Raw genomic sequence first — 20,498 nt, 5'->3', positions numbered from 1 at the left:
GATGCAAGCATTGCCTAACACTTTTTTAGCCATCAGCCACCACCAATGAATAGGGCTTTTAGTAGGGATGGCAGTGGACCGGGGGAAAGCGGGGCCCCGCCTCGCCCCGTTTGGACCGGGGATGAAGGGTATGAAATGGGGATGGAGGCGGGGACGAAGGTTAAAATCCATCCCCGTCCAGGGGTGGAGGCGGGGATGGGCGTGCACTTTTCCCCGCTCCGCCCCGTCCCCGCCACAATCCCCGCCTCATCCCCGCCCCAACCCCGCCCCGACCACTTTTCCCCGCAATATCCCCGCCCTGCCCCATCCCCATTTGAACCAGGGATGGAGGACATGAAACGGGGATGGAGGCGGGGATGGAGGATAAAATCCATTCCCCGCCGGGGATGGAGGCGGGGGTGGAGGATAAAATCTTGAGGCGAGGCGGGGCGGGGGTGGAGACCTTGTCCCCCGCCCCGCCCCACTGCCATCCCTAGCTTTTAGGATTGTTTTTCACAAATCTTACCCTGCAGATTATTCGGCATGGTCTATTTGCTAGGAAATAACACCTGGATCATGTTTTTTCAATTAAAAGATGATTTTTTAAATATTAAATATTTTAAAAAAAATTACAAAATTGATATTTAAATCTTATAAAAACCTAACTTTGTCGGAATGGAACAATCCAAGAGTCGGTTCCTATAAAATCAAGCATGCAGATCATATCTATATGGTCAGATTTTAGAAAAATAAAAAAAATTCTTCCAAAGCCTGGTAAGCTCTTGGTAGGCTCAAAAAATGTTAGGCAGCTACCATCTATATATAGGAAAATTGGTAGTTGTTTACTCCATAGCTGCTTAAACGGAGCACATGAGTGCTGACCATCCATCGCATAACGGAAGGTCAGTGCGCAAAAACAGCAAAAAATGTGCAAAAACAAGTAAAACAAAAATAAGAAAGTTTTTGTAGAGCTTTTGAAGAATAGTTAAAGGTCTCGATGAGACCTTTAGCACTTCAAAGCGTCACTAAAAGCCTAGCAGGAACACATGCCTGTTATTTTCAAAAGCAAAGCTAAAAGCATTTTTTGCTCTTTTTGCATGATTTTGAGTGAGTTTGATTTAGATTGTTATGGATTAAACAGCTGCCATATATATATATATATATATATATATATATATATATATATATATATATAATGAAACCCTGCTATATAAAAATATGCTAAATGGGTTTTTTCAGGGTTTTTTTGTTTTGCTTTTAAATTTTGACCATACAGATGTGACCAATTTTCTTGATTTTATACAGATCAACTCGTGGAGCATTTGATCGGACACATGAGTGAGTTTCTATAAGGTTGAAGAATCAATGGTCCAAAATCTTTGTAAATTTTCAATGCTCTAAATATCATTTTTTTCATGGAAAACACGTTATTTTCATGGAAAACACATTATGTAGGTGTGAATTCCTAGTAAATTAACCATGCCGAACACATCAATGGGGTTGAAAGTACAAAAATAACACTGAAAAAGCATAAAACCCCATTTAGCATGTTTCATTTAGCATATTTCAGTAAGCATGTTTTTTATTTCCCTATATATAAGATCCATGGGCCAGCCTAGTAGCTCATGGGCTGATCCGACCCAACTTAAATTTTGTCAGGTTTAAGCTCAATTTGGGTTAGATCTTCTTCAAAAAAATAGGTGGATTACAATTACGTTGATGAGAATTCAACAAAAAATGAATCCGAAAAGGAACTTGGAAAATTTTTAACTTGAAAATTTTAGGGCTGAGTTGGGCTCGGTTCGTTTGGGCCCAGCTGAACTCAAATCGAAAAGGGAGAGAGAGAGAGAGAGAGAGAGAAAATGAGATAAATGGAGAGCATATTTTGTAAAAGAGAGGTGGAGTTTATATAGTGAATAAAGGGGTAGAGTAGGGTAGGGAGGGGGCTGCAATAATAATGAGAGGAATAGGTTGGCTTGATGGGAGAACGGGAGGTGACTTGGGTTGGGTTGAATCCATAAGGTAAGTGGTGAGCTTGAGTTAGATTCACTTGGATTCAACCGAGATGTTTTAAATGAGACCTTTCTTGGGTCTCATTTGGATCTTAGATCCAAACCTTATATATATATATATATATATATATATATATATATATATATATATATATATATATATATATATATAAAGTGCTCCCGTAGTACCTACTTTCTCCCACTTTAAATATGCATGTAATAATTTAAATGTCACTCTCGCTCTCTCGTCCTTTCCCATGCAGCAGCCTTAAAATCTCTCTTTTTCTCATCCTTTCTCGTGCAACCTTAAATGACACTCTTTCCCTCTCACAAATAGAAACCGTGGTGGATATTAAACACGAACATGGTATGTCAAGCCCTACTTAAAATTTGGCTGATTCATGATTTAATCACTCCTTTTCTTGTATATTTTTATGATTTTTTGAATTTAAAAAAAAAAATCAACCAACTCAGCCCGATTCAAATCGGCCTGTACCAGCTATCAACCGGTTTTTGACCAATCACCATCCAGATCAGTGTCTAATAGAACCAAAATTGAAACCAATGAAATGCATCACATTAGTTATTTGAGTTGCACCCATAAGATTTGAGTAGCACGACAGATTGACATATGGTTTGGGATATTCTAACTAGAACCGGAGCCAGCTCTGACCTGAGTATCCGTTAAGATTCACTGGTTATAAAAGCATTATGGTTAGGCTGTTGTAGGTGTCCTTTTGACAGCTCTAAACTATTGCTCTACCTTCCAAACCAAAGAACTCAAACGTTTGTCATCGACCATAACATCTTTGGCTGCCTTGACCAATATCTTGAAATCACATAAATTTATGTGTGAAACACTTACTGCTGCTAATACATTGCATGCTCTCACATGAAGTTATTTGCTAATTTTTTAATATCGCAAATATCATACTTAAATATTTATAAAAATATGATAAATATGTGATATTTTTTTTCTCGAATCATGTATAAACCCATTGTGATCTCCAACCTACTTATTTTCACATAATCTAGGGGTTTTTTTTGTCTTTTCCCTCCAACTAATAGTCCTGACCTGCCATGGGCCGAGTTTGGGCCATAATTTGAGGCCAATGCCCGTTAGGTACCAGGCCGAAACTGTTATATACATGGGTCGGCCCGATGGGCTTCAGTTATTTATTAATTTTTTAATAATATAATTTTTTTTAAAATTAACTATTACATAGTAACTTGAATAACTATTATTATTTATATAAAAACTTGTTATTAATTAATTATTATTGTTTAATTAGGAATTAGCTGCATGGGAACTTGCTCTTCTCTCATTAATCCATAATTTCAGTTAAGCATTTATGCATTTTAGGATTGGGTCAGGCCGGGCCGGGTCCTTTGGGCCAATAGGCTTCTCTTCAAACCTGAGCTCGTTAATAACCGGGCTGGCCCAATGCCCACCCCTAGGTGTCAGTGACCCCACTTGGTGTTCACCTTGCAGTTGGGACAGGCAGACCCATTAAGTGACTTGGTTCTCGGCAAGGGTTCCTTGTTAACAAAAGAACAAAAAAATACTTGTCGGGTAGGAGCAGCTAGTGCACGTCACCCAATGATATAGTTGTATAACTGGTAGGGCCTGACTAACCCCAGTTTGCCTTTAAAAAAACAAACAAACAAAAAACGAGCCTTTAGAGAAAAAAAAAAAAGAACAAAAAACGACAATGCCTGTTCATATTGCGTTGGACCCAGATCCAGCAAAAGTCTGTTTAATTTTTCTCCCACCTTTTTCCGTAGGCCGACCCAAAAGCACCTGAGATGTTTGGTCCATTACTTGGCATGTGCTGCCCCACTTAAAAAAAAATAAGGACATGCAGGTCGGATGTCTAAGCAGATCCAATCATTTCCACATCACCTTGCAAAAATCAGACCGATTTTGGTATTTGAGTCCAATGCAAGTGAGGCCTTTTAGAAACCATCAGATCCAGATCCAGAACAAGGTCAAGAATGATGACACATGTTAACCCTGACCGCAACCTATAAAACCCCACCCGACCGGTTTATCGTACGAGAGGGTGACATGGGGCTGTCCGTTTTCCCACCCACCGCATTCGTACCATGGCCCAAGTGAAAACGATCATTTTCATAATGTGAAAATGGTTCATTTTCCCACGAAACAAATGCTCTCTAAGAAAAATTCCCAACTGCTTCCATGCAAAAACTTTCCCAATATATGGTTGGAAAGTTCACACAAACAGAAATGGAATTTTTTTCGACAGACAAAGCTGGGATTAGGCAGACCCCTACCAGTACCAGTTATACAACCATACCACAAGGTGACGTGTACAAGTGGTTTTATCACCAAACCATTGATACAAATAAAACAAAAAAAGTTGAAAGTCATTCTGTCAATAGCTAATAAATCAGGCAGCTTTTATAATTCACTCAAAAATGAAACATCATCATCAATATAATAATAATAAAAGATCAAATAGCTAAAAGAGTTCCTGCAAAAGATCACCTACTTGTCCCAATAATTTATTTCAAACCAATTCTTCTGATGTGTTTTTTTTTTTTTTTATTACTCAAAGAAAACCACATCTGGGATTGAAGACCTGGTCGTGCTGGCACAGCCTGTCATACCTATGGTCGTCGTTCCAGAGGCATAAAATTCTGAGGCTAGGAACCTCGCCCACAGGGCCTGTGCTGGGCATCGGCTTGCATGGGGGTGAAGCCCACAAGAATCGAACCCTGGCTGCCCGTCTGACAGCCAAGGCCCAACCCTACTCGCCAACCTCCTTGGGCTAAGCGCTTATGGAGTTTTTCCACCAAGACCATGCACCACTGGGACCGTTTTAACCATCCAAAGCTCACATGAACAGTATAAAGGTGATGACTGCGAGTGCTGGAATTAGTAAATCTAAACACTAGGTTCCAAAAATGAAGATGAAAAATCAGCAAGACATTGCTAGCTTGTTCATAGTTCATACAGAAATATTAGCACCATGTTTTATAGAACAAGCAACACAAATTTAAACCATACTCCTAGAGAGCAGCAATGCAGTCAATCTCAATCCTAGCATCCATCGGCAGAGCAGCAACCTGGTATGTTGAACGGGCTGGTGCAGGTGACGGAAAATCTGCATGCATGAAACCATCAACATGTTGACATCAGTGTTCTTTTTCATAACAAGAAGTGGAAGAGGAGGGTCAGAGGAGTTCGAGACAAAATGCACACTGTATGTTTGGTTGCATTCAAATGTGATTTGTAATCTCATGCAAATGAGAGAATGAATCTGATTTGCACAGCTAACCAAACATGTGACCTGAAATCTCATACAAATGAGAGAATGAATGTCATTTGCACAGCAAACCAAACATGTGATTGGGAATCTCATGCAAATCAGAAATGGAATGTGATTTGAAATCACATTTGAAGTGAATCTCATGTGATTCCAAATCACATGGTGGAATATGAGATCTGAAATCATATGATTTCAAATCACATTTGATTCCATCTCATTTGATTCCAAATCACATGAAATGCAACCAAACATACCCTGAGTAACTAGGATTGAAGACAAAGCAGCATCAGGATGTTCTAGAGCACAAGGAACAACCATAAGCTACTGGAGAAAATAAACTTCCTACGTGATCATTCTCATGCAAAGCTGAAGCTGCACAACTGCAGTAGAAATCTCTGACTGTTTATTATTATAATTGCTACTGCTGATTATCAATTGCTCCTACTACGGTCTGTTGAGAGAATATTTCTAGCAAAAGCACATAGAAAGAAGAGGGCAGAAAACAATTTGGAAGAAAATTTATTGTTCTAAATCCCCTATGAATATTTCAGATGATTCTACCTTTCTTATTAAAGACCACTCAAAGTACAACACACAAGCACAATTACAGAAGCCTATGGCCATAAAATAAACAGGAAATGAATAAAAATACCATGTGAACAAGGTCCAAAACATTAAAATACACTACCAAGAAGCTACCAAAAAATCTAGACTTGTGACAAGAACAAACATTTCAACGCCAGGAAATTCCAATGTAAAATGATGAACCTTCAGTTCATTGGTCAAACAGCAGTATCAAATGGAAGCCCGTTTCTGATGAAAGCCGCTCTAGATTTTGATAGTATTTTACATAACCTAAAGAACAAAGGATTGACTCCCAATAGGATAGGGAAAAGCAGTATAAATTCATTGAGGGTTCCCATATCATGACATGCAGCTCTATGGCCAGATATAGCCACATAGGAATTAGGTTAAGCAGATATTTTATTAATGTTGAATTCCTGGTGCACCTAGTGAAAATTTTTCTTGTGCCCGTCTAAATAGACTCGTTCACTTAAACTAAAACAAAAGTCCTCACTGGCACCAATGTCACGTGTCTCCCACAAGGTTGTCAGACCAAGAAGCGGAAGCGGGAAACGATACGAGAATTGGAAGCGAGAAACGATGTATTTTAAAATGTATAGGAAGCGGAAAACGAGAAATTTAAAAAATATATATATAAGAATTGAATGGGAAATGAAATGCAAATAAAAACTAAAATAAAAGTGACTTCTTAAATTTTATGATTTTTTAGTGTAATAATTAAATTTTTAACAAATTCTGAAAAAGAGGACTGCCAATTTAGAGAAAGCACATGGAAGTGAGTGTGAGAGGAAACACATAAAAAACAAGAAAAGTAGAGTGAGAAAACATATGAGGAATAGATGAAGCATGTTCAAAGCATAGGAGAAGCATGGGAGAATCAAGATTCTCATCAAGTTTCGGAAGCGAGGAGTATCGCGCTTTCAAAGCAAGTTTCCGGAAAGCGGGCTTCCCACCTATCTAAGAAGCTTCTGGTAACTCAGGTCTCCCATGACATGAGCGGACACGTGGGCACTGACACTAACACGTACAGATAATATTTTAATATTATTTTTATATTTTTTAATGATCTTAAGTATTATTTCAATAAAAAACCATTTTTTAACATTAAAGTATCAAAAAATAGTATTTATTTATTAAAAAATAAAAAATTGTGTGTTCTTGTGTCCTGTATTTCAAAAAAATTTGAATTTGTGCATCAAATCCACGTCACGTGTCTTCGTGTCAATGTGTCTTTGTGACATAGACAGGCACTAATGTCAAAGGCATGATTTTTGGCTTCCCAGGCTTGATATTATAATTTAGCCATGTTGGCTCTCATAATTCTCGAGTTAGCAAACAAGTGCATCTTTTAACATAAAAAAAACATAAACATCCTTGTAATTGGTAGCATGCAACATGAACATGTTGAAGATAGCTCCCCATCTACCTGATAAGAACCTTTCTAATGTGTGAAACTAAATCATATTTGTGAAGATGCCAATACAAGACGTAAAACATATGCATAAGTGATCGGATTGACAAGAGCCAAACTAGGGTTACCAGAAACGCTATAGGCATCGAGGAAACACTTCACCGTGCGTTTCGAAAGCGCAAAACGCAATGCTTACGAAACATCCAGGGAAGCATAACTTAAAATTGGCAAGTGTGCTTCCCATTCATTGGGAAGCGCACTCCCCTAATACCAAGGATCGAGCTTCCCATTTAAGGGGAGTGAGCTTCCAATTTTAAAGGAAGCTCGCATCCTGTGAATAGGAAGCGAGCTCCCCTTTTTTGGGAAACGCGGTTCCAGAAATAGGAATTGTGTTTCCTTTTTTTTGTTGTTGGACAGTTGTAAACTTGTAACCCCTCATAAAATGTCTTGACCAAAAAAAAATGTGTTTATAATGGGTAAAATTGTCTTTTTAGGAAAAATCGAGTTTGGAAGTCTCTCTCTCTCTCTCTCTTTGGAGACTTTCACAACCTCTGATGACCTCCACTGACGTCTGGTTACCTCCACCTACCGGTGATGGCTTCTGCACGGTTGCTCAGGTACGCCTCTCTCACACTCGATTTGACTCTCCCTCTCCCTCGCTCTCTCTGTATCTCGCAGTTCTCACTCTCTCGCTTTGAATCTCCCTGTCCCTCTCTCACTCTATCTCTTCTATCGCTCTTTGTTTCTTACTCTCTGTTGTCTCTCACTTGTTGGATCATGAATTTTTCCATGAATTTTATATCTGAAAATGTTTTGATGATAACAACCATTATGATAGAACTAATTAGTCTTGCAAGATGTTAAGATGAACCCAGACTAACTAGTCTTGCAGGATGTCAAGTTGAACCCTTATGAATTATCATATTTGAAAAATAAGCTTGCTTGCATCCTATGCAGTTGAAGAGTTGGCTGACCATCCTCATGATATACATGAGTGATGATGCACACTATCCTCATGATATGCACAAGTGATGAAGAAGATGCACACGTGTTCCAAAACAATGAGATAATGAAGACTCGAAGAATAGTGATGTGTTCATCAAGATGTCTATAAAATTATTTTTTGGACTATATGTTAAAAGCTCTTGAACAAGATACACATCACTTAGTGTTAAAAATAAATAAAAGATTTAATAAAAAAAATCAAAGAATATTAACATGATTTTTAAAGAAAGTCATTTTCATGACAGTAGTTTTTAGAAAAATGACATTTTTCAAGAAAGGCGTCTTTTAGAGAGAGGAATTTGAGAAAGACGACTTTTTGTGAAAGAAACGTTTTTGAAAGAAGAAGACGTTGAAATAGTTTGAAAGAAGAAGTTGAAACAATTTTTTGTTAAAATGTATCTCTCTTTATGTAAATATTTACATATATATATAAAGAGAGATACATATACATATATACATCACGTATATATGTATATGTATCTATCTATCTATATATATATATGTGTAAATATATATGTTTTCTTTTTCTGTAAAACCCGAAAGGGTATTTTAGTCATTTCTCTCCATTTTGCGCATATTCATAATTATGAATATGCTGTAATTCTTTTTCCTTTTTTACTTTTCTTCTTTTCTTTTTTATTTTCCCTTTTTTGTCTTTTTCTTCTTTATTTCTTTGTTGACTCAAAGTCAACCTTGGAGGGCTCAACACTAGCTGTTGAGCTTCTCCAGCGGTTAGAATTCTAACCGTTGGAGGGGCTCCAACAGCTAGTGGAGCCCCTCCAAGGCTCCTTTTCCCTCTTATAAATAGGGGAGTTCCCCCTTTGTAAACTTCACTTCTTGGAGCTTTTGTTCTCCAAGCCTCTCAATAAAATTCTTTATATTTTGTATGCCTTTGTGCATTTGAGTTTCTTTATTGTACCTTTGTGTACATTTGTTCTAAGTGTTCTTGTGCTTTTGTGCACATTGGTGGTGTTGTACTCATCACACTCTTTATCTCATTTTTTGAGATATTTTCACATGGTATCAGAGCTAGGCTTAAAGGAAAAGAAAATCGTGCTCTTATTTCTCTTCGTTGGAATACCTCGTAAAGCGTGCCATTGAGTTGTGGTGGTGGAAGTGAAGACTCGGCTCTTCATTCTATATTTTGCAAGCTTCCTACATCAAGAAGGGACTCATTTCGCTTTGTGGTACGCATTTATTCCTCTTTGTATCCTCTCTAATGGGCGAAAAGGATTCGCACTTCTCTCTTGGCTTCAAATTGAATGGAACGAATTATCATGTATGGGCCGGGAATATGGAGGCCCATATAAAAGGAAAGGGACTTTGGGGATATGTTCAAGGAACTATTCCCGAACCCGTACCAAAAATTACTACTCTTGACAAAGGGGAGATCAAGGTGCTTGAGGGAGAAGAAAGAGAAAAGGCTTTTGAAGATTACAATAAGAAGCATGAAGAATGGGAAATGAAAAACTACAAAATTCTCTCATGGTTCTTCTCTTCGGTTGAGACCAAAATTAATGCCAATATTCTAAAGTTCAAAAAGGCATGTCAAGTATGAGAATATCTTGAAAGAATGTATACTTCAAGAGATTTGTCCCATAAGTACTATCTCCAAAAGAAGGCCTTAACCCTTCAACAAGGAGAAATGTCCGTTAGAGAGTATTTCGCCGAGTTATCCACTATTTGGGATGAGCTTGCCCTCCAAAAACCTAAATGGAGCGGTGAGGCTATTGAATTGAGGGTCAAACAACTAGAAGAGGATCATTTCTTTAACTTTTTAAATGGGCTTAGACCCGAGTTTGAACAAACTAGATCCTCTCTCTTATCTTCTTTCTCTTCCCCTCCTTTGGAAGATGTGCTTACCAAATTAAGTGGAGAAGAAACTAGATTGGGAATGAATAAAACCAATCTAAGTGTGTTGGCCGTTCCCTCTAAAGATGATGATGAGGGTGCTTATGTCGTCTCAAGACCGGGGAATAATGTTAAAACCTATAAACCCCCTCATTTTAACAAAAATCAAGGAGGAAGAGAAAATGGTGGGCATTATGGAAGGAGAGATTATAGTAAGATCATATGCCATTTTTGCAAAGAACCGGGTCACATTAAACCGGTATGCCCTAAATGGAAGAAGATGGTGGCTATGTCTACTACTTTCCAATCAACCAAGGAGGAAGGTCCTTCTACTTCCAATCATGCTACTTTGGCTCTCAATCAAATCATGGAAGCTCTTCAACCACTCCTCAAGGGATCCGTTTCCGGAGCCGCCATGACCACCTTCTCTCCTCCCGGTAAGACTCTTTGGCTCTTAGACTCGGGTGCATCCTTTCATATGACTCCAAATGCTTTGTCACTTTCTAAATACTCAAAAAATTTGTCACCCTCTTTTGTCTCCACCGCGGATGGGGCTTCTCTTGAAATAAAAGGAATTGGTGATTTTGAAAGACAAGGTTTTTTTATTCCAAAAGTTAGATTTATACCAAAACTAAATTTAAATTTGCTTTCCGTCTCTCAACTATCGGATCATGGGTGTGATATCAAATTCTCATCAAATAAATGTTGGATACAGGATCGCCGGTCCGGGAAGTTGATTGGGGAAGGCTCTAGGAAGGGAGATCTTTATCTCATGGAATTTCTTCAAATTCCAAAAACCTCTTTTTGTAATGTTGCCCAACATAAGGATATAAATGTTTGGCATAAACGCCTTGGGCATCCAAATATTGTCAAGCTTTCATATTTACATTTTGCTAAAACCTTATGTAAAGACAATTTCAATTGTAATGATTGCATTCTTGGTAAAATGAGAAGCTTACCTTTTGGACAAAGAACTATGTTTTCAACCAAACCTTTCGAAATTGTGCATTCGGATGTATGGGGACCGGCACCCGTTGTGTGTAAGGGAGGTTTTTCATATTATGTTATTTATGTGGATGATTTTTCAAGGTATAGTTGGATATACTTCCTCAAACATAAACATGAGGTTTTCTCTACTTTCAAGATCTTTCACATGTTAATACAAAATCAATTCAATAGTAAATTACAAATTTTTAGAACCGACTCCGGGGGAGAATATCTCTCAAATGATTTCAAAAGTTATATTGAAAATAATGGGATTGTTCATCAAAGGTCTTGTCCCAAAACTCCCCAACAAAATGGGTTGGCCGAACGAAAACATAGACACATAATTGAAACTACAAGAACTTTGTTAATTTCTCAAAAAATTCCAAAAAGATTTTGGGCCGAAGCGGCTCTTGCATCGGTTTATCTCATCAACCGACTTCCATCCAAAAACTTGAACCAAATATCTCCATATGAAATCTTGTATAAAAAAGAACCCGACTACAATAGGTTAAGAATTTTTTGTTGTAAATGTTTTGTTCTCACCGATAAGAATGATAAATTATCTCCCAAAGCTATTCCTTGTGCTTTTTTAGGATATTCGGAAACCCAAAAAGGTTTTAGGTGTTATGATATTAAAAATGATAAACTATATGTTTCAAGAAATGTAACCTTTTTAGAAAACATAAGTGGTTTTGAAGAACACAAAACTCATGAAGATATTGCCGATTATTCTTTTTTGTTTGAACTATTATCTAGAAATGAAGATTTTAGCGATGATGAATTAAAAGAGAATGAGGATATAAGTGAATGTATTCCTCAAACCATTCATGATGAAGAAATGATAAATGAACCAATTACCTATACTCATAGAGATAAAAGCACTTTTAGAAGTGCAATAGAGAAATATAGTGATTTTAGTGAATCTTCCAACAACTCTCGAAGAACTGAAAGATCTAGGAGAAATCCTTCTAGATTTATATCCTATGAGTCTTTTTCTCCAAAACATAGGGCATGTCTTAGTGTCATTCACTCATACCAAGAACCTAGAAATTTTAAAGAAGCTACGGAAATGATTGAATGGAGGGATGCCATGGACAACGAACTTAGAGCCCTCAACAAAGCCAAAACGTGGGTTTTTCAATGTCTTCCAGAAGGAAAGAAAACAATAGGATGTAGATGGGTTTTTAAAGTCAAAACCAAGAGTGATGGCACTCTTGAAAGATATAAAGCCCGTCTTGTCGCAAAAGGATATAGTCAAGAATACGGCATCGATTACGAAGAAACCTTTGCTCCTGTTGCACGAATGGTTACTGTAAGGTGTTTGATCACCATTGCATCTATTAAAAAATGGAATATTTACCAAATGGATGTTAAAAATGCATTTCTAAATGGGGACCTTAATGAAGAAGTCTACATGGATGCTCCTCCTGGTATGAACATACCAAAGGAGAAAGTCCTTCGTTTGCAAAAAGCGCTTTATGGTTTAAAACAAGCCCCTAAGGCTTGGTATGATCGATTTAATGATGTAATGGTTCAAAATGGTTTTTCCTCATGCTACACTGACACTGCTCTGTTTGTCAAAAAGTCTGATGCAGGAATTGTGATTTTACTGTTATATGTTGATGATATGTTGATAACAGGTAGTGACATAAAAGGCATCAGAAACATTAAAACCACTTTAAAAGAAAGGTTTGAAATGTCAGACCTGGGGTATCTGACTTACTTTCTTGGTATTGAGGTAGCCTACTCTCATAGAGGCTATTTTTTGTCTCAAACTAAACTTGCCTGTGAGATTCTTGACAGATCAGGTATTACTGATGATAAAATCTGTGAGACTCCTGAAATTGTGGGATCAAAAATGAAGATCGATGATGGGAAACCTTTGGAGGATCCTACTCCCTACCGGCAACTTGTGGGATCTCTAATGTATCTTAGCATCACAAGGCCGAACATCTCTCATGCCGTGCATACTGCAAGCCAATTTCAGCATGCTCCTACATCCGTTCATATGAGTGTCGTTCTCCGAGTTGTCAGATACTTAAAGGGAACTTTAAACAAGGGAGTTTTTCTTTCCTCTTCTTCTGAGTTGAATTTAATTGCATATACTGACTCTGATTGGGGAGGTGACCCAAATAACCGTCACTCCACTACAGGCTTTTGTATTTTTTTAGGTGAATCCCTGATCTCATAGAGATGTAAGAAGCAACAGAAGGTGTCTCTATCATCCACCGAAGCAAAATATCGAGCCATGGCATCTACAACTATGGAGATTGTCTGGATTCATCAGTTGCTGCAAGACATGGGGATTCCAATTCAAGAACCCACAAAGTTATATTGTGATAATAAGAGTGCAATCTATATTGCCAAGAACCACACGTTTCATGAGCGGACAAAGCATATTGAGATGGACTGTCATTATGTCCGTGAGGCATATCTACAAAAAGTCATCGATCTTCCTTATGTGACGTCAGAATATCAGTTGGCAGATTTCTTCACCAAGGCGCTTTGCTCCCCAAGATTCAACTTTCTCCTTAGCAAACTTTCGGTCATTGTGCCCTAAGTTTGAGGGAGGGTGTTAAAATGTATCTCTCTTTATGTAAATATTTACATATATATATAAAGAGAGATACATATACATATATACATCACGTATATATGTATATGTATCTATATATATATGTAAATATATATGTTTTCTTTTTTCTGTAAAACCCGAAAGGGTATTTTAGTCATTTCTCTCCATTTTGCGCATATTCATAATTATGAATATGCTGTAATTCTTTTTCCTTTTTTACTTTTCTTCTTTTCTTTTTTATTTTCCCTTTTTTGTCTTTTTCTTCTTTATTTCTTTGTTGACTCAAAGTCAACCTTGGAGGGCTCAACACTAGCTGTTGAGCCTCTCCAACGGTTAGAATTCTAACCGTTGGAGGGGCTCCAACAGCTAGTGGAGCCCCTCCAAGGCTCCTTTTCCCTCTTATAAATAGGGGAGTTCCCCCTTTGTAAACTTCACTTCTTGGAGCTTTTGTTCTCCAAGCCTCTCAATAAAATTCTTTATATTTTGTATGCCTTTGTGCATTTGAGTTTCTTTATTGTACCTTTGTGTACATTTGTTCTAAGTGTTCTTGTGCTTTTGTGCACATTGGTGGTGTTGTGCTCATCGCACTCTTTATCTCATTTTTTGAGATATTTTCACATTTTTAACTGTTAAAATATGTTTATTTAACATACCAACAGAAAAAGGCGTGTTTGACTTTTTTTTTTTAAGGGACACACCCTTTCCTTCCAACATCTTTTTTGAAACCTTCTTATATGTACCTTCTGAAAGAAATTACAACACAACTATTACTGCAGAAAAAGAAAGAAATCAGTGTGTTATTCAAAGAAAGAAAATTCCAGTTTTTTGAGAAGCACTATAGGCCATCTTATTCACTGTTCTGTTCAAGAGGCTTATAGAATCCCTGTACAAGTTTCTGCAAATTTATTTTTTTCTGAACTGCTGTAAGGTTCTCTCAAGCTGTGAGAGAACTGTTCCTTGCATGGCAGAGGCTGTTCTGTCAAGGTTGCTGCAAAGAGTGGTTTGTATGTGTTTTGATCTTGGGTTTCAAGATCAAGTATAGTAAAATCCGAAGTCGGGTTGTGCTTGGGGACTGGATGCAAACCAGGATAAAAATTTGTTGTGATTGTTTTATGTTGTAGTTTGTGTTTTGCTTGCATTTTAATTTCTGTATTTTAATTTCTGAACACTATGCACCCCCCTCTAGTGTTGCGTTGCCATAGATCCTACGCATTTTACATCTCTCTCTCTCTCTCTCTCTCTCTCTCTCTCTCTCTCTCTCTCTCTCTCTCTCTCTCTCTCACACACACACACACACACACCCCAGCTGTATCAAGCTCTATAATTGAAACCAGAAGAAAAAATTAACAAGAAAACTTAAAAAACAAATGGTCCAGACTCCATACTATATATCATGCCAGTCACATTTAATTGAAAGCACATTTATACAGCGATTTGCTCTTAGATGCTGATTGGTAGGGATGCACAACGAGCCGAGCTAGCTCAAGCTTGGCTCGGGCTCTTGATCAGGCATTGAAGCTTGATTAAGCCCGATTAAGCTCGTCTAGTTGTGTCATATGGCGACTAATTTTAGGATATGTATTATTTTTGCTGACTTTTAATCACAAAACCTGCTTTTAGTTAAGTGGGTAATGTGTATACCGCGTATGCGTGAGGCCTTGGGTTCAAATCCCGCTTTTAGTTAAGTGGGTAACGTGTATACAATTGATTTTTTTTTAAATGTAAGTTAATGCGGCTCGAGCCGAGCCAAGCCAGGCTCGAGCTCGAACTTGAGCCGAATTTGTACACAACTTTTCAAGCTCGGCTCAATTCAAGCCGAGCTTTTTAAGCCTGAGCTAGGCTCGAGCCCGGCTCATGTGCACCCCTACTGATTGGTTTATATATCTAGACCAAGGTTGTAAGTATCCTATTGTAACCCGTATCAATCGAGCCCAAAATAAGTATCATATTGTATCGTAAAAAATTATAAATTTTGAAAAAAAATAAAAAAAATTAAAAAAAAAAGCAAAAGTTATAAAAAATCATAAAACACGAAACAATGATGAAATGCACAAAATGCAACCATAAAATCACATATGAAGCATTTATGTCTCTATGAGCTACATAAGACATCATCAATCATCAACTATCTCACAAGAACAATGCAAAATATTAATAGGGTTTTTTTAACCTTAATCCACTTTCTTGAGTGAAAAAATGGTGAAAATACATTTTTACTTGATGAAATCGCAAAAGTTTTCTCCCTTGCGCACGGATCGACCCCCAAATCGCTCTCACGACTCTTAGGGTGTGTGGATATCTCTCTAATGGTCTCTACACAAATGAGCGAGTCGGCCATCAAGAGGTCTTTAAAACCCAAAAACACGAAATTACATTTCAGCCCTCTTTAAAGTACGCTGACACAGTATCGTACGATGCGCCCTGTATACGATACAGGCCTGAATCATACAATACATAAAATATGGATATGATACAAACTCATATTGCATTACGAGTATGTAAAAAGTAACGATACGTAGTGAATCGTACGATACGCTACGATAAGGACAACATTGATCTAAACTATAAACAGACCTCTATTTTAGCAGTTGCATAAATTATTTGAAAGAAAAAAAGGAAGATAATGTCACCAATGAAAGGATTTTCAAGTTTTCAACAAGTAAATAAAACTATTTTTTTGTATCCAAAAATATGACAGAGGCGCACGAGCACTCTTTATAGTTGCAAATGTGATTAGTTTTTAGTTTATACTTTATAGTTATACTTTATAGATTTGTGGTTGCTTCTTCACACAAACACATAGATATTTGTTTAGTAACTTTGAGAGCTTGTGTGGTTCACCATCAATTGGATTTCATCACTAGTTAATTTATATAGTTTGCGACTTTAGAGTTTAGAATCTTTAGATTTTAGAACTTTAGACTGATGCATGTATTGTATACATACTTTTGTGATGCAGGTATATTCGCTTCCCTTTTGCTTCCCACTCTAACCTTATTCGCTTCCTCTTTTGTTTTTCCTTCGAATCCTGGTTCGCTTCCTATTCTATTATTAGGTCGCTTCCGGTTCACTTCTCTTTTCGCTTCTGAAACGATTCCTGGTTCGCTTCTAAGTCACTCCACACATCCTGCTCCCTAAAATTTTAGAAGTGCCTTGCTTCCCACTCCCACTCCCTCAACTGGCAACTCTGAGCCAAACACAAGATTTAAAACTAAATAATAGATAAATTATATGAATTTGCTTCAACATATGCAGATCTGCACACTCGATAGTAACAAACTACTATTACAACACAAGTTAAGCACTAGAGCTACGTCAGAGTTTAATGAGAAAACTGCTTTCTAGTAGAGCTTCCATATATTTATTTCACGCATACAGAAACTACATAAACTGATCCATCATCTAATTGAAAGCTATATGCATTTGAAAATGAAGTTCAGTGATACAAACCATGACATATAAAAAATGCAATCAAAGAATGCACATCTGATATCATCATATATACTCACATTTTCCATAGATTTCATTAACTTTCTTAAAGTCCTTCAAATCAGCCAACCTGCCAAGGAAATGATTCCAAGTTAAAATTTGAGCTTTATCCTGCTGGATCTAATTAACAAACAACTGATACACAAGCATACATAATTGTTGTCTTAAGAACAGAAGAATAGCTTATGCCACTTGCTTCTAATATTGCACCCATATTCTTTAATACCTGCAAAAATTTAGAATGTTCTGTGTTATAGTCCCAACTGCACCCAGCAAACAGGAGAAACATAAGTTTTAGTAAATGAATGCTACAAACTTTTCACACCTTATCTACTATTAAACTTACAAAATTTTCAAATCTTTCTTTTTTGTCCCTTTTTCTTTTGCAAGAAAAAACAGAGTAATAGATACCTGATTCCAGTTTATACAACTACTAAAGTATGAAGATGTACACAAATGCTTTGGTCTGAATTTTCACTCATAGTGGTTTAATGCAAGAATGATGCCACTGAAATGCATGCAGTAAGGATTCTCAATGTATTATTCTGTTGGAGGCTGTAGATATAGGAACAATCTTCAGACAAGGCTTTTCCCATGCTTCAACTTCTTCATGAATCAAACAAAAGTTTCCTCACACATTAGAAATGGAGAAGTTTAAACCAACAGTAGCCTAAACATTATCAAAGCACATACAAATCAACTGTTATCAGCAAATTGAGAGATTGGTTTCCATCATTGAGTTTGTTGGCAATGATTCACCTGCTCTGTTTGATCCTCAACGCTATCAGATACAAACTTTCCCGTCTGCACCCATGTATCAAACTCATTAATGCAGCTAAAAGATGGATAATAACATGGTAATATTTTTTGCCTCCAACGAAGACAAGTGGAAACAAACCTCAGGGACAAGTCCTAAGACCCCAGATACAAAAAGAAGGTTATTAGACTTGATCGCTTGAGAATATGGGCCAAGGGCTGCAGGTGCCTTTTCTGTTTGAACAGGCTCCTTTTTACCTGGCAGCAAGATCAGCACGAAAATTTTATCACCACAATATGGGAACAATTTTTTGCCAAAATATATCTAATTTCAAACTATCACATTAGCATGATACAGAACAACTCCTTTCAAAACTAAGCAAGAGAGAGAGAGAGAGACGTGAAGATCACAAATCATTAGATTTGCCCGTAACTAAGACAGAATCCATCCAACATTTTAAGCAAGCAAGTAGTAACCAAAGATTGATCTTCAACAGTAGCGTCTAACAGGTACCACCTTCCATGAGCCTCAATCAAAGGCAAGCAAAAACCTAGAAAATTTGGGAGCAGAAAATCCCCCATCATAGTTGACATCGACGATGATTGTTATATGGTTTCCTTCAAAAATACCAAAACCATGTATAGAAACAAGCAAGAGGTCGATTGCACTTCCCTTTATATACGCTATATAAAAGGTCACTCCATGAGCAAGAATCAATGGCACGGCCAAATTAAACAAAACCAACGCATACACATTTCACAATCATGGGAATAATCAATAACTAACGCATACCCATTTCACATTCACGGGAACAATCAAGAACTACCGCATACCCATTTCACAATCACGGGAATAATCAAGAACTAACGCAAACCCATTTCACAATCACGGGAATAATCAAGAACTAACGCATACCCCTTTCACAATCACGGGAATAATCAAGAACTAACGCATACCCCTTTCATAATCACGGGAATAATCAAAGAACTAAGGCATACCCATTTCACAATAAGGGAAATAGTCAACATCTAACGCATATCCATTTCACAATCACGGGAATAATCAAGAACTAACGCATACCCATCTGATAAAAAAGGGTGTGAGAGAGAGAAAGGGGCATACCGCTGGCTACGGATGTGCTAAGAGAGGCAAATGGGGTCCTCCGAGATGGGGATTTGGCCAAGAACCTGCCGTCGACGACGGAGTTGCAGCAGAGGCCGGCGCAACGAGCAACGGCGAGAGGCGACTTCTGGCACAACCCTCTCAGGTCGATTGCAGGCATAGTAATGGACCTCCCAACACACCACGCCATTACTCTCTCCAAACTGCTAGTCTTCGAATTCGTTTTACTCTTGGGAGACAAAGGGGAGCAGAAACAGCTACTGCGCCCCCAGTCACGCCCTGCTTGGCTGCTTCCTACGTGACAAATATCGCCAATATCTTGAAATTATCACGAGGCCAATACATTAACTACCTGCGTGATATTTTTAAATATCTCCCATTTTAGCAAGATTGTATTCCCTTAGCTTTGTATTAACACTGGTAAAGTACCTTATTATATTTTCCTACTTTTTATATACCAATATTTTCCCAGGATTTTACATATGGCAGGTTTGGAAGCCAGAAAGATGTAGAAAAGGTGATGCAAAATAGAAATTTCGCACGAATTTTCTGACCCTTTCAAACGAGTGAGACTTTTTCGGAGAGAAGGTTTTTCTAAAATGTATACTTTTTGAGAGAAAACATTCCTCCATGAGGGAGGGTGGAGGAATGTTTTCTAAAAGATTTATGACATCTGTTTCGAAGCTTGGCCCAAGCTCTTGTTTAACTTGATTGGAAGCAAGCCTGAACTTACTAGGAACCAATGCCACAAATCTCGTCCTTACAAAAATCTAGACTAGGGAAAATGTTATCATGTTTTGAAAAAACTGATTTTTCTAAAAAAAATATAAGACTGTATAGGTATTATAAAAAATGTCTTTTTCTTGCAGCAGCTCTGCATGTAGTTTTGCTCTTCATTGCCACTTTTTTTTGGAGTTATAACCCCAAGAAACTAAAACCACCATGAAGACCTCGTTGTGCTGCCTCAGCTTGCCATACTTTCAGTCTTTGTGCCAGCAAGGTAAAACTTTGAGGCTAGGACCCATACCCCGAAGGCCTATGTTACGTGTTGGCTTCAGTGGCGTAGCTAGGATTCATGTGAGGGGGGTAAACAGGGGTGTAGCAAAAAAAAAAATATTGTGTGATAGTCGGTGGTTCAGGGGCAGCGCCCCCGAATTTTTTTTTTTTGAGATAAAATAAAAAATGGCTATAATTATTAATAAAAATCTATTTCATATGGACGAATCAAACTATTTGCTGCAGTCAGGGCTGGGCTAGGACTGGGTTGGGCTACAAAAATGGATAAAAATCTATTTCATATGGAATCAGTGCTGGGCTAGGACTGGGCTTTTAAAAAAAAAAATTAACTGTTTCGGGAGGCAGGACTGGGCTACAGCCCAGTCCTGCCCCCCCTAGCTACGCCTTTGGTTGGCTTACATAAAGGGGCAACACC

General features: G+C 37.7%; 1 protein-coding gene across 1 annotated transcript; it reads right to left on the bottom strand.

The window, feature by feature from the left end:
• Positions 1-4,866: 4,866 nt before the first annotated feature.
• Positions 4,867-19,357, bottom strand: LOC149822876 (reactive Intermediate Deaminase A, chloroplastic-like). The gene is made up of 6 exons (XM_089980140.1): positions 19,067-19,357; positions 18,086-18,201; positions 17,947-17,991; positions 17,340-17,413; positions 17,208-17,257; positions 4,867-5,119 (listed from the first exon to the last, which is right to left on the bottom strand). The coding sequence occupies exons 1-6, from the start codon at positions 19,254-19,256 to the stop codon at positions 5,025-5,027; spliced, it is 570 nt and encodes a 189-aa protein (XP_089836266.1). The 5' UTR covers positions 19,257-19,357; the 3' UTR covers positions 4,867-5,024.
• Positions 19,358-20,498: the final 1,141 nt, after the last annotated feature.

This window comes from Nuphar pumila, chromosome 11, assembly GCF_984573655.1.
Source record: "Nuphar pumila chromosome 11, dmNupPumi1.hap1.1, whole genome shotgun sequence".
Lineage (NCBI taxonomy): Eukaryota > Viridiplantae > Streptophyta > Magnoliopsida > Nymphaeales > Nymphaeaceae > Nuphar > Nuphar pumila.
This window is presented reverse-complemented; position numbering and strand designations above follow the sequence as displayed.

Coding starts and splice junctions, on each gene's coding strand:
- LOC149822876 (XM_089980140.1), bottom strand. CDS start 19,256: ATGGCGTGGTGTGTTGGGAGGTCCATTACTATGCCTGCAATCGACCTG. Junction 17,992..18,085: donor TCTTAGGACTTGTCCCTGAG/GTTTGTTTCCAC, acceptor ACATGGGTGCAG/ACGGGAAAGTTTGTATCTGA. Junction 5,120..17,207: donor TAATGAAATCTATGGAAAAT/GTGAGTATATAT, acceptor TCATGCATGCAG/ATTTTCCGTCACCTGCACCA.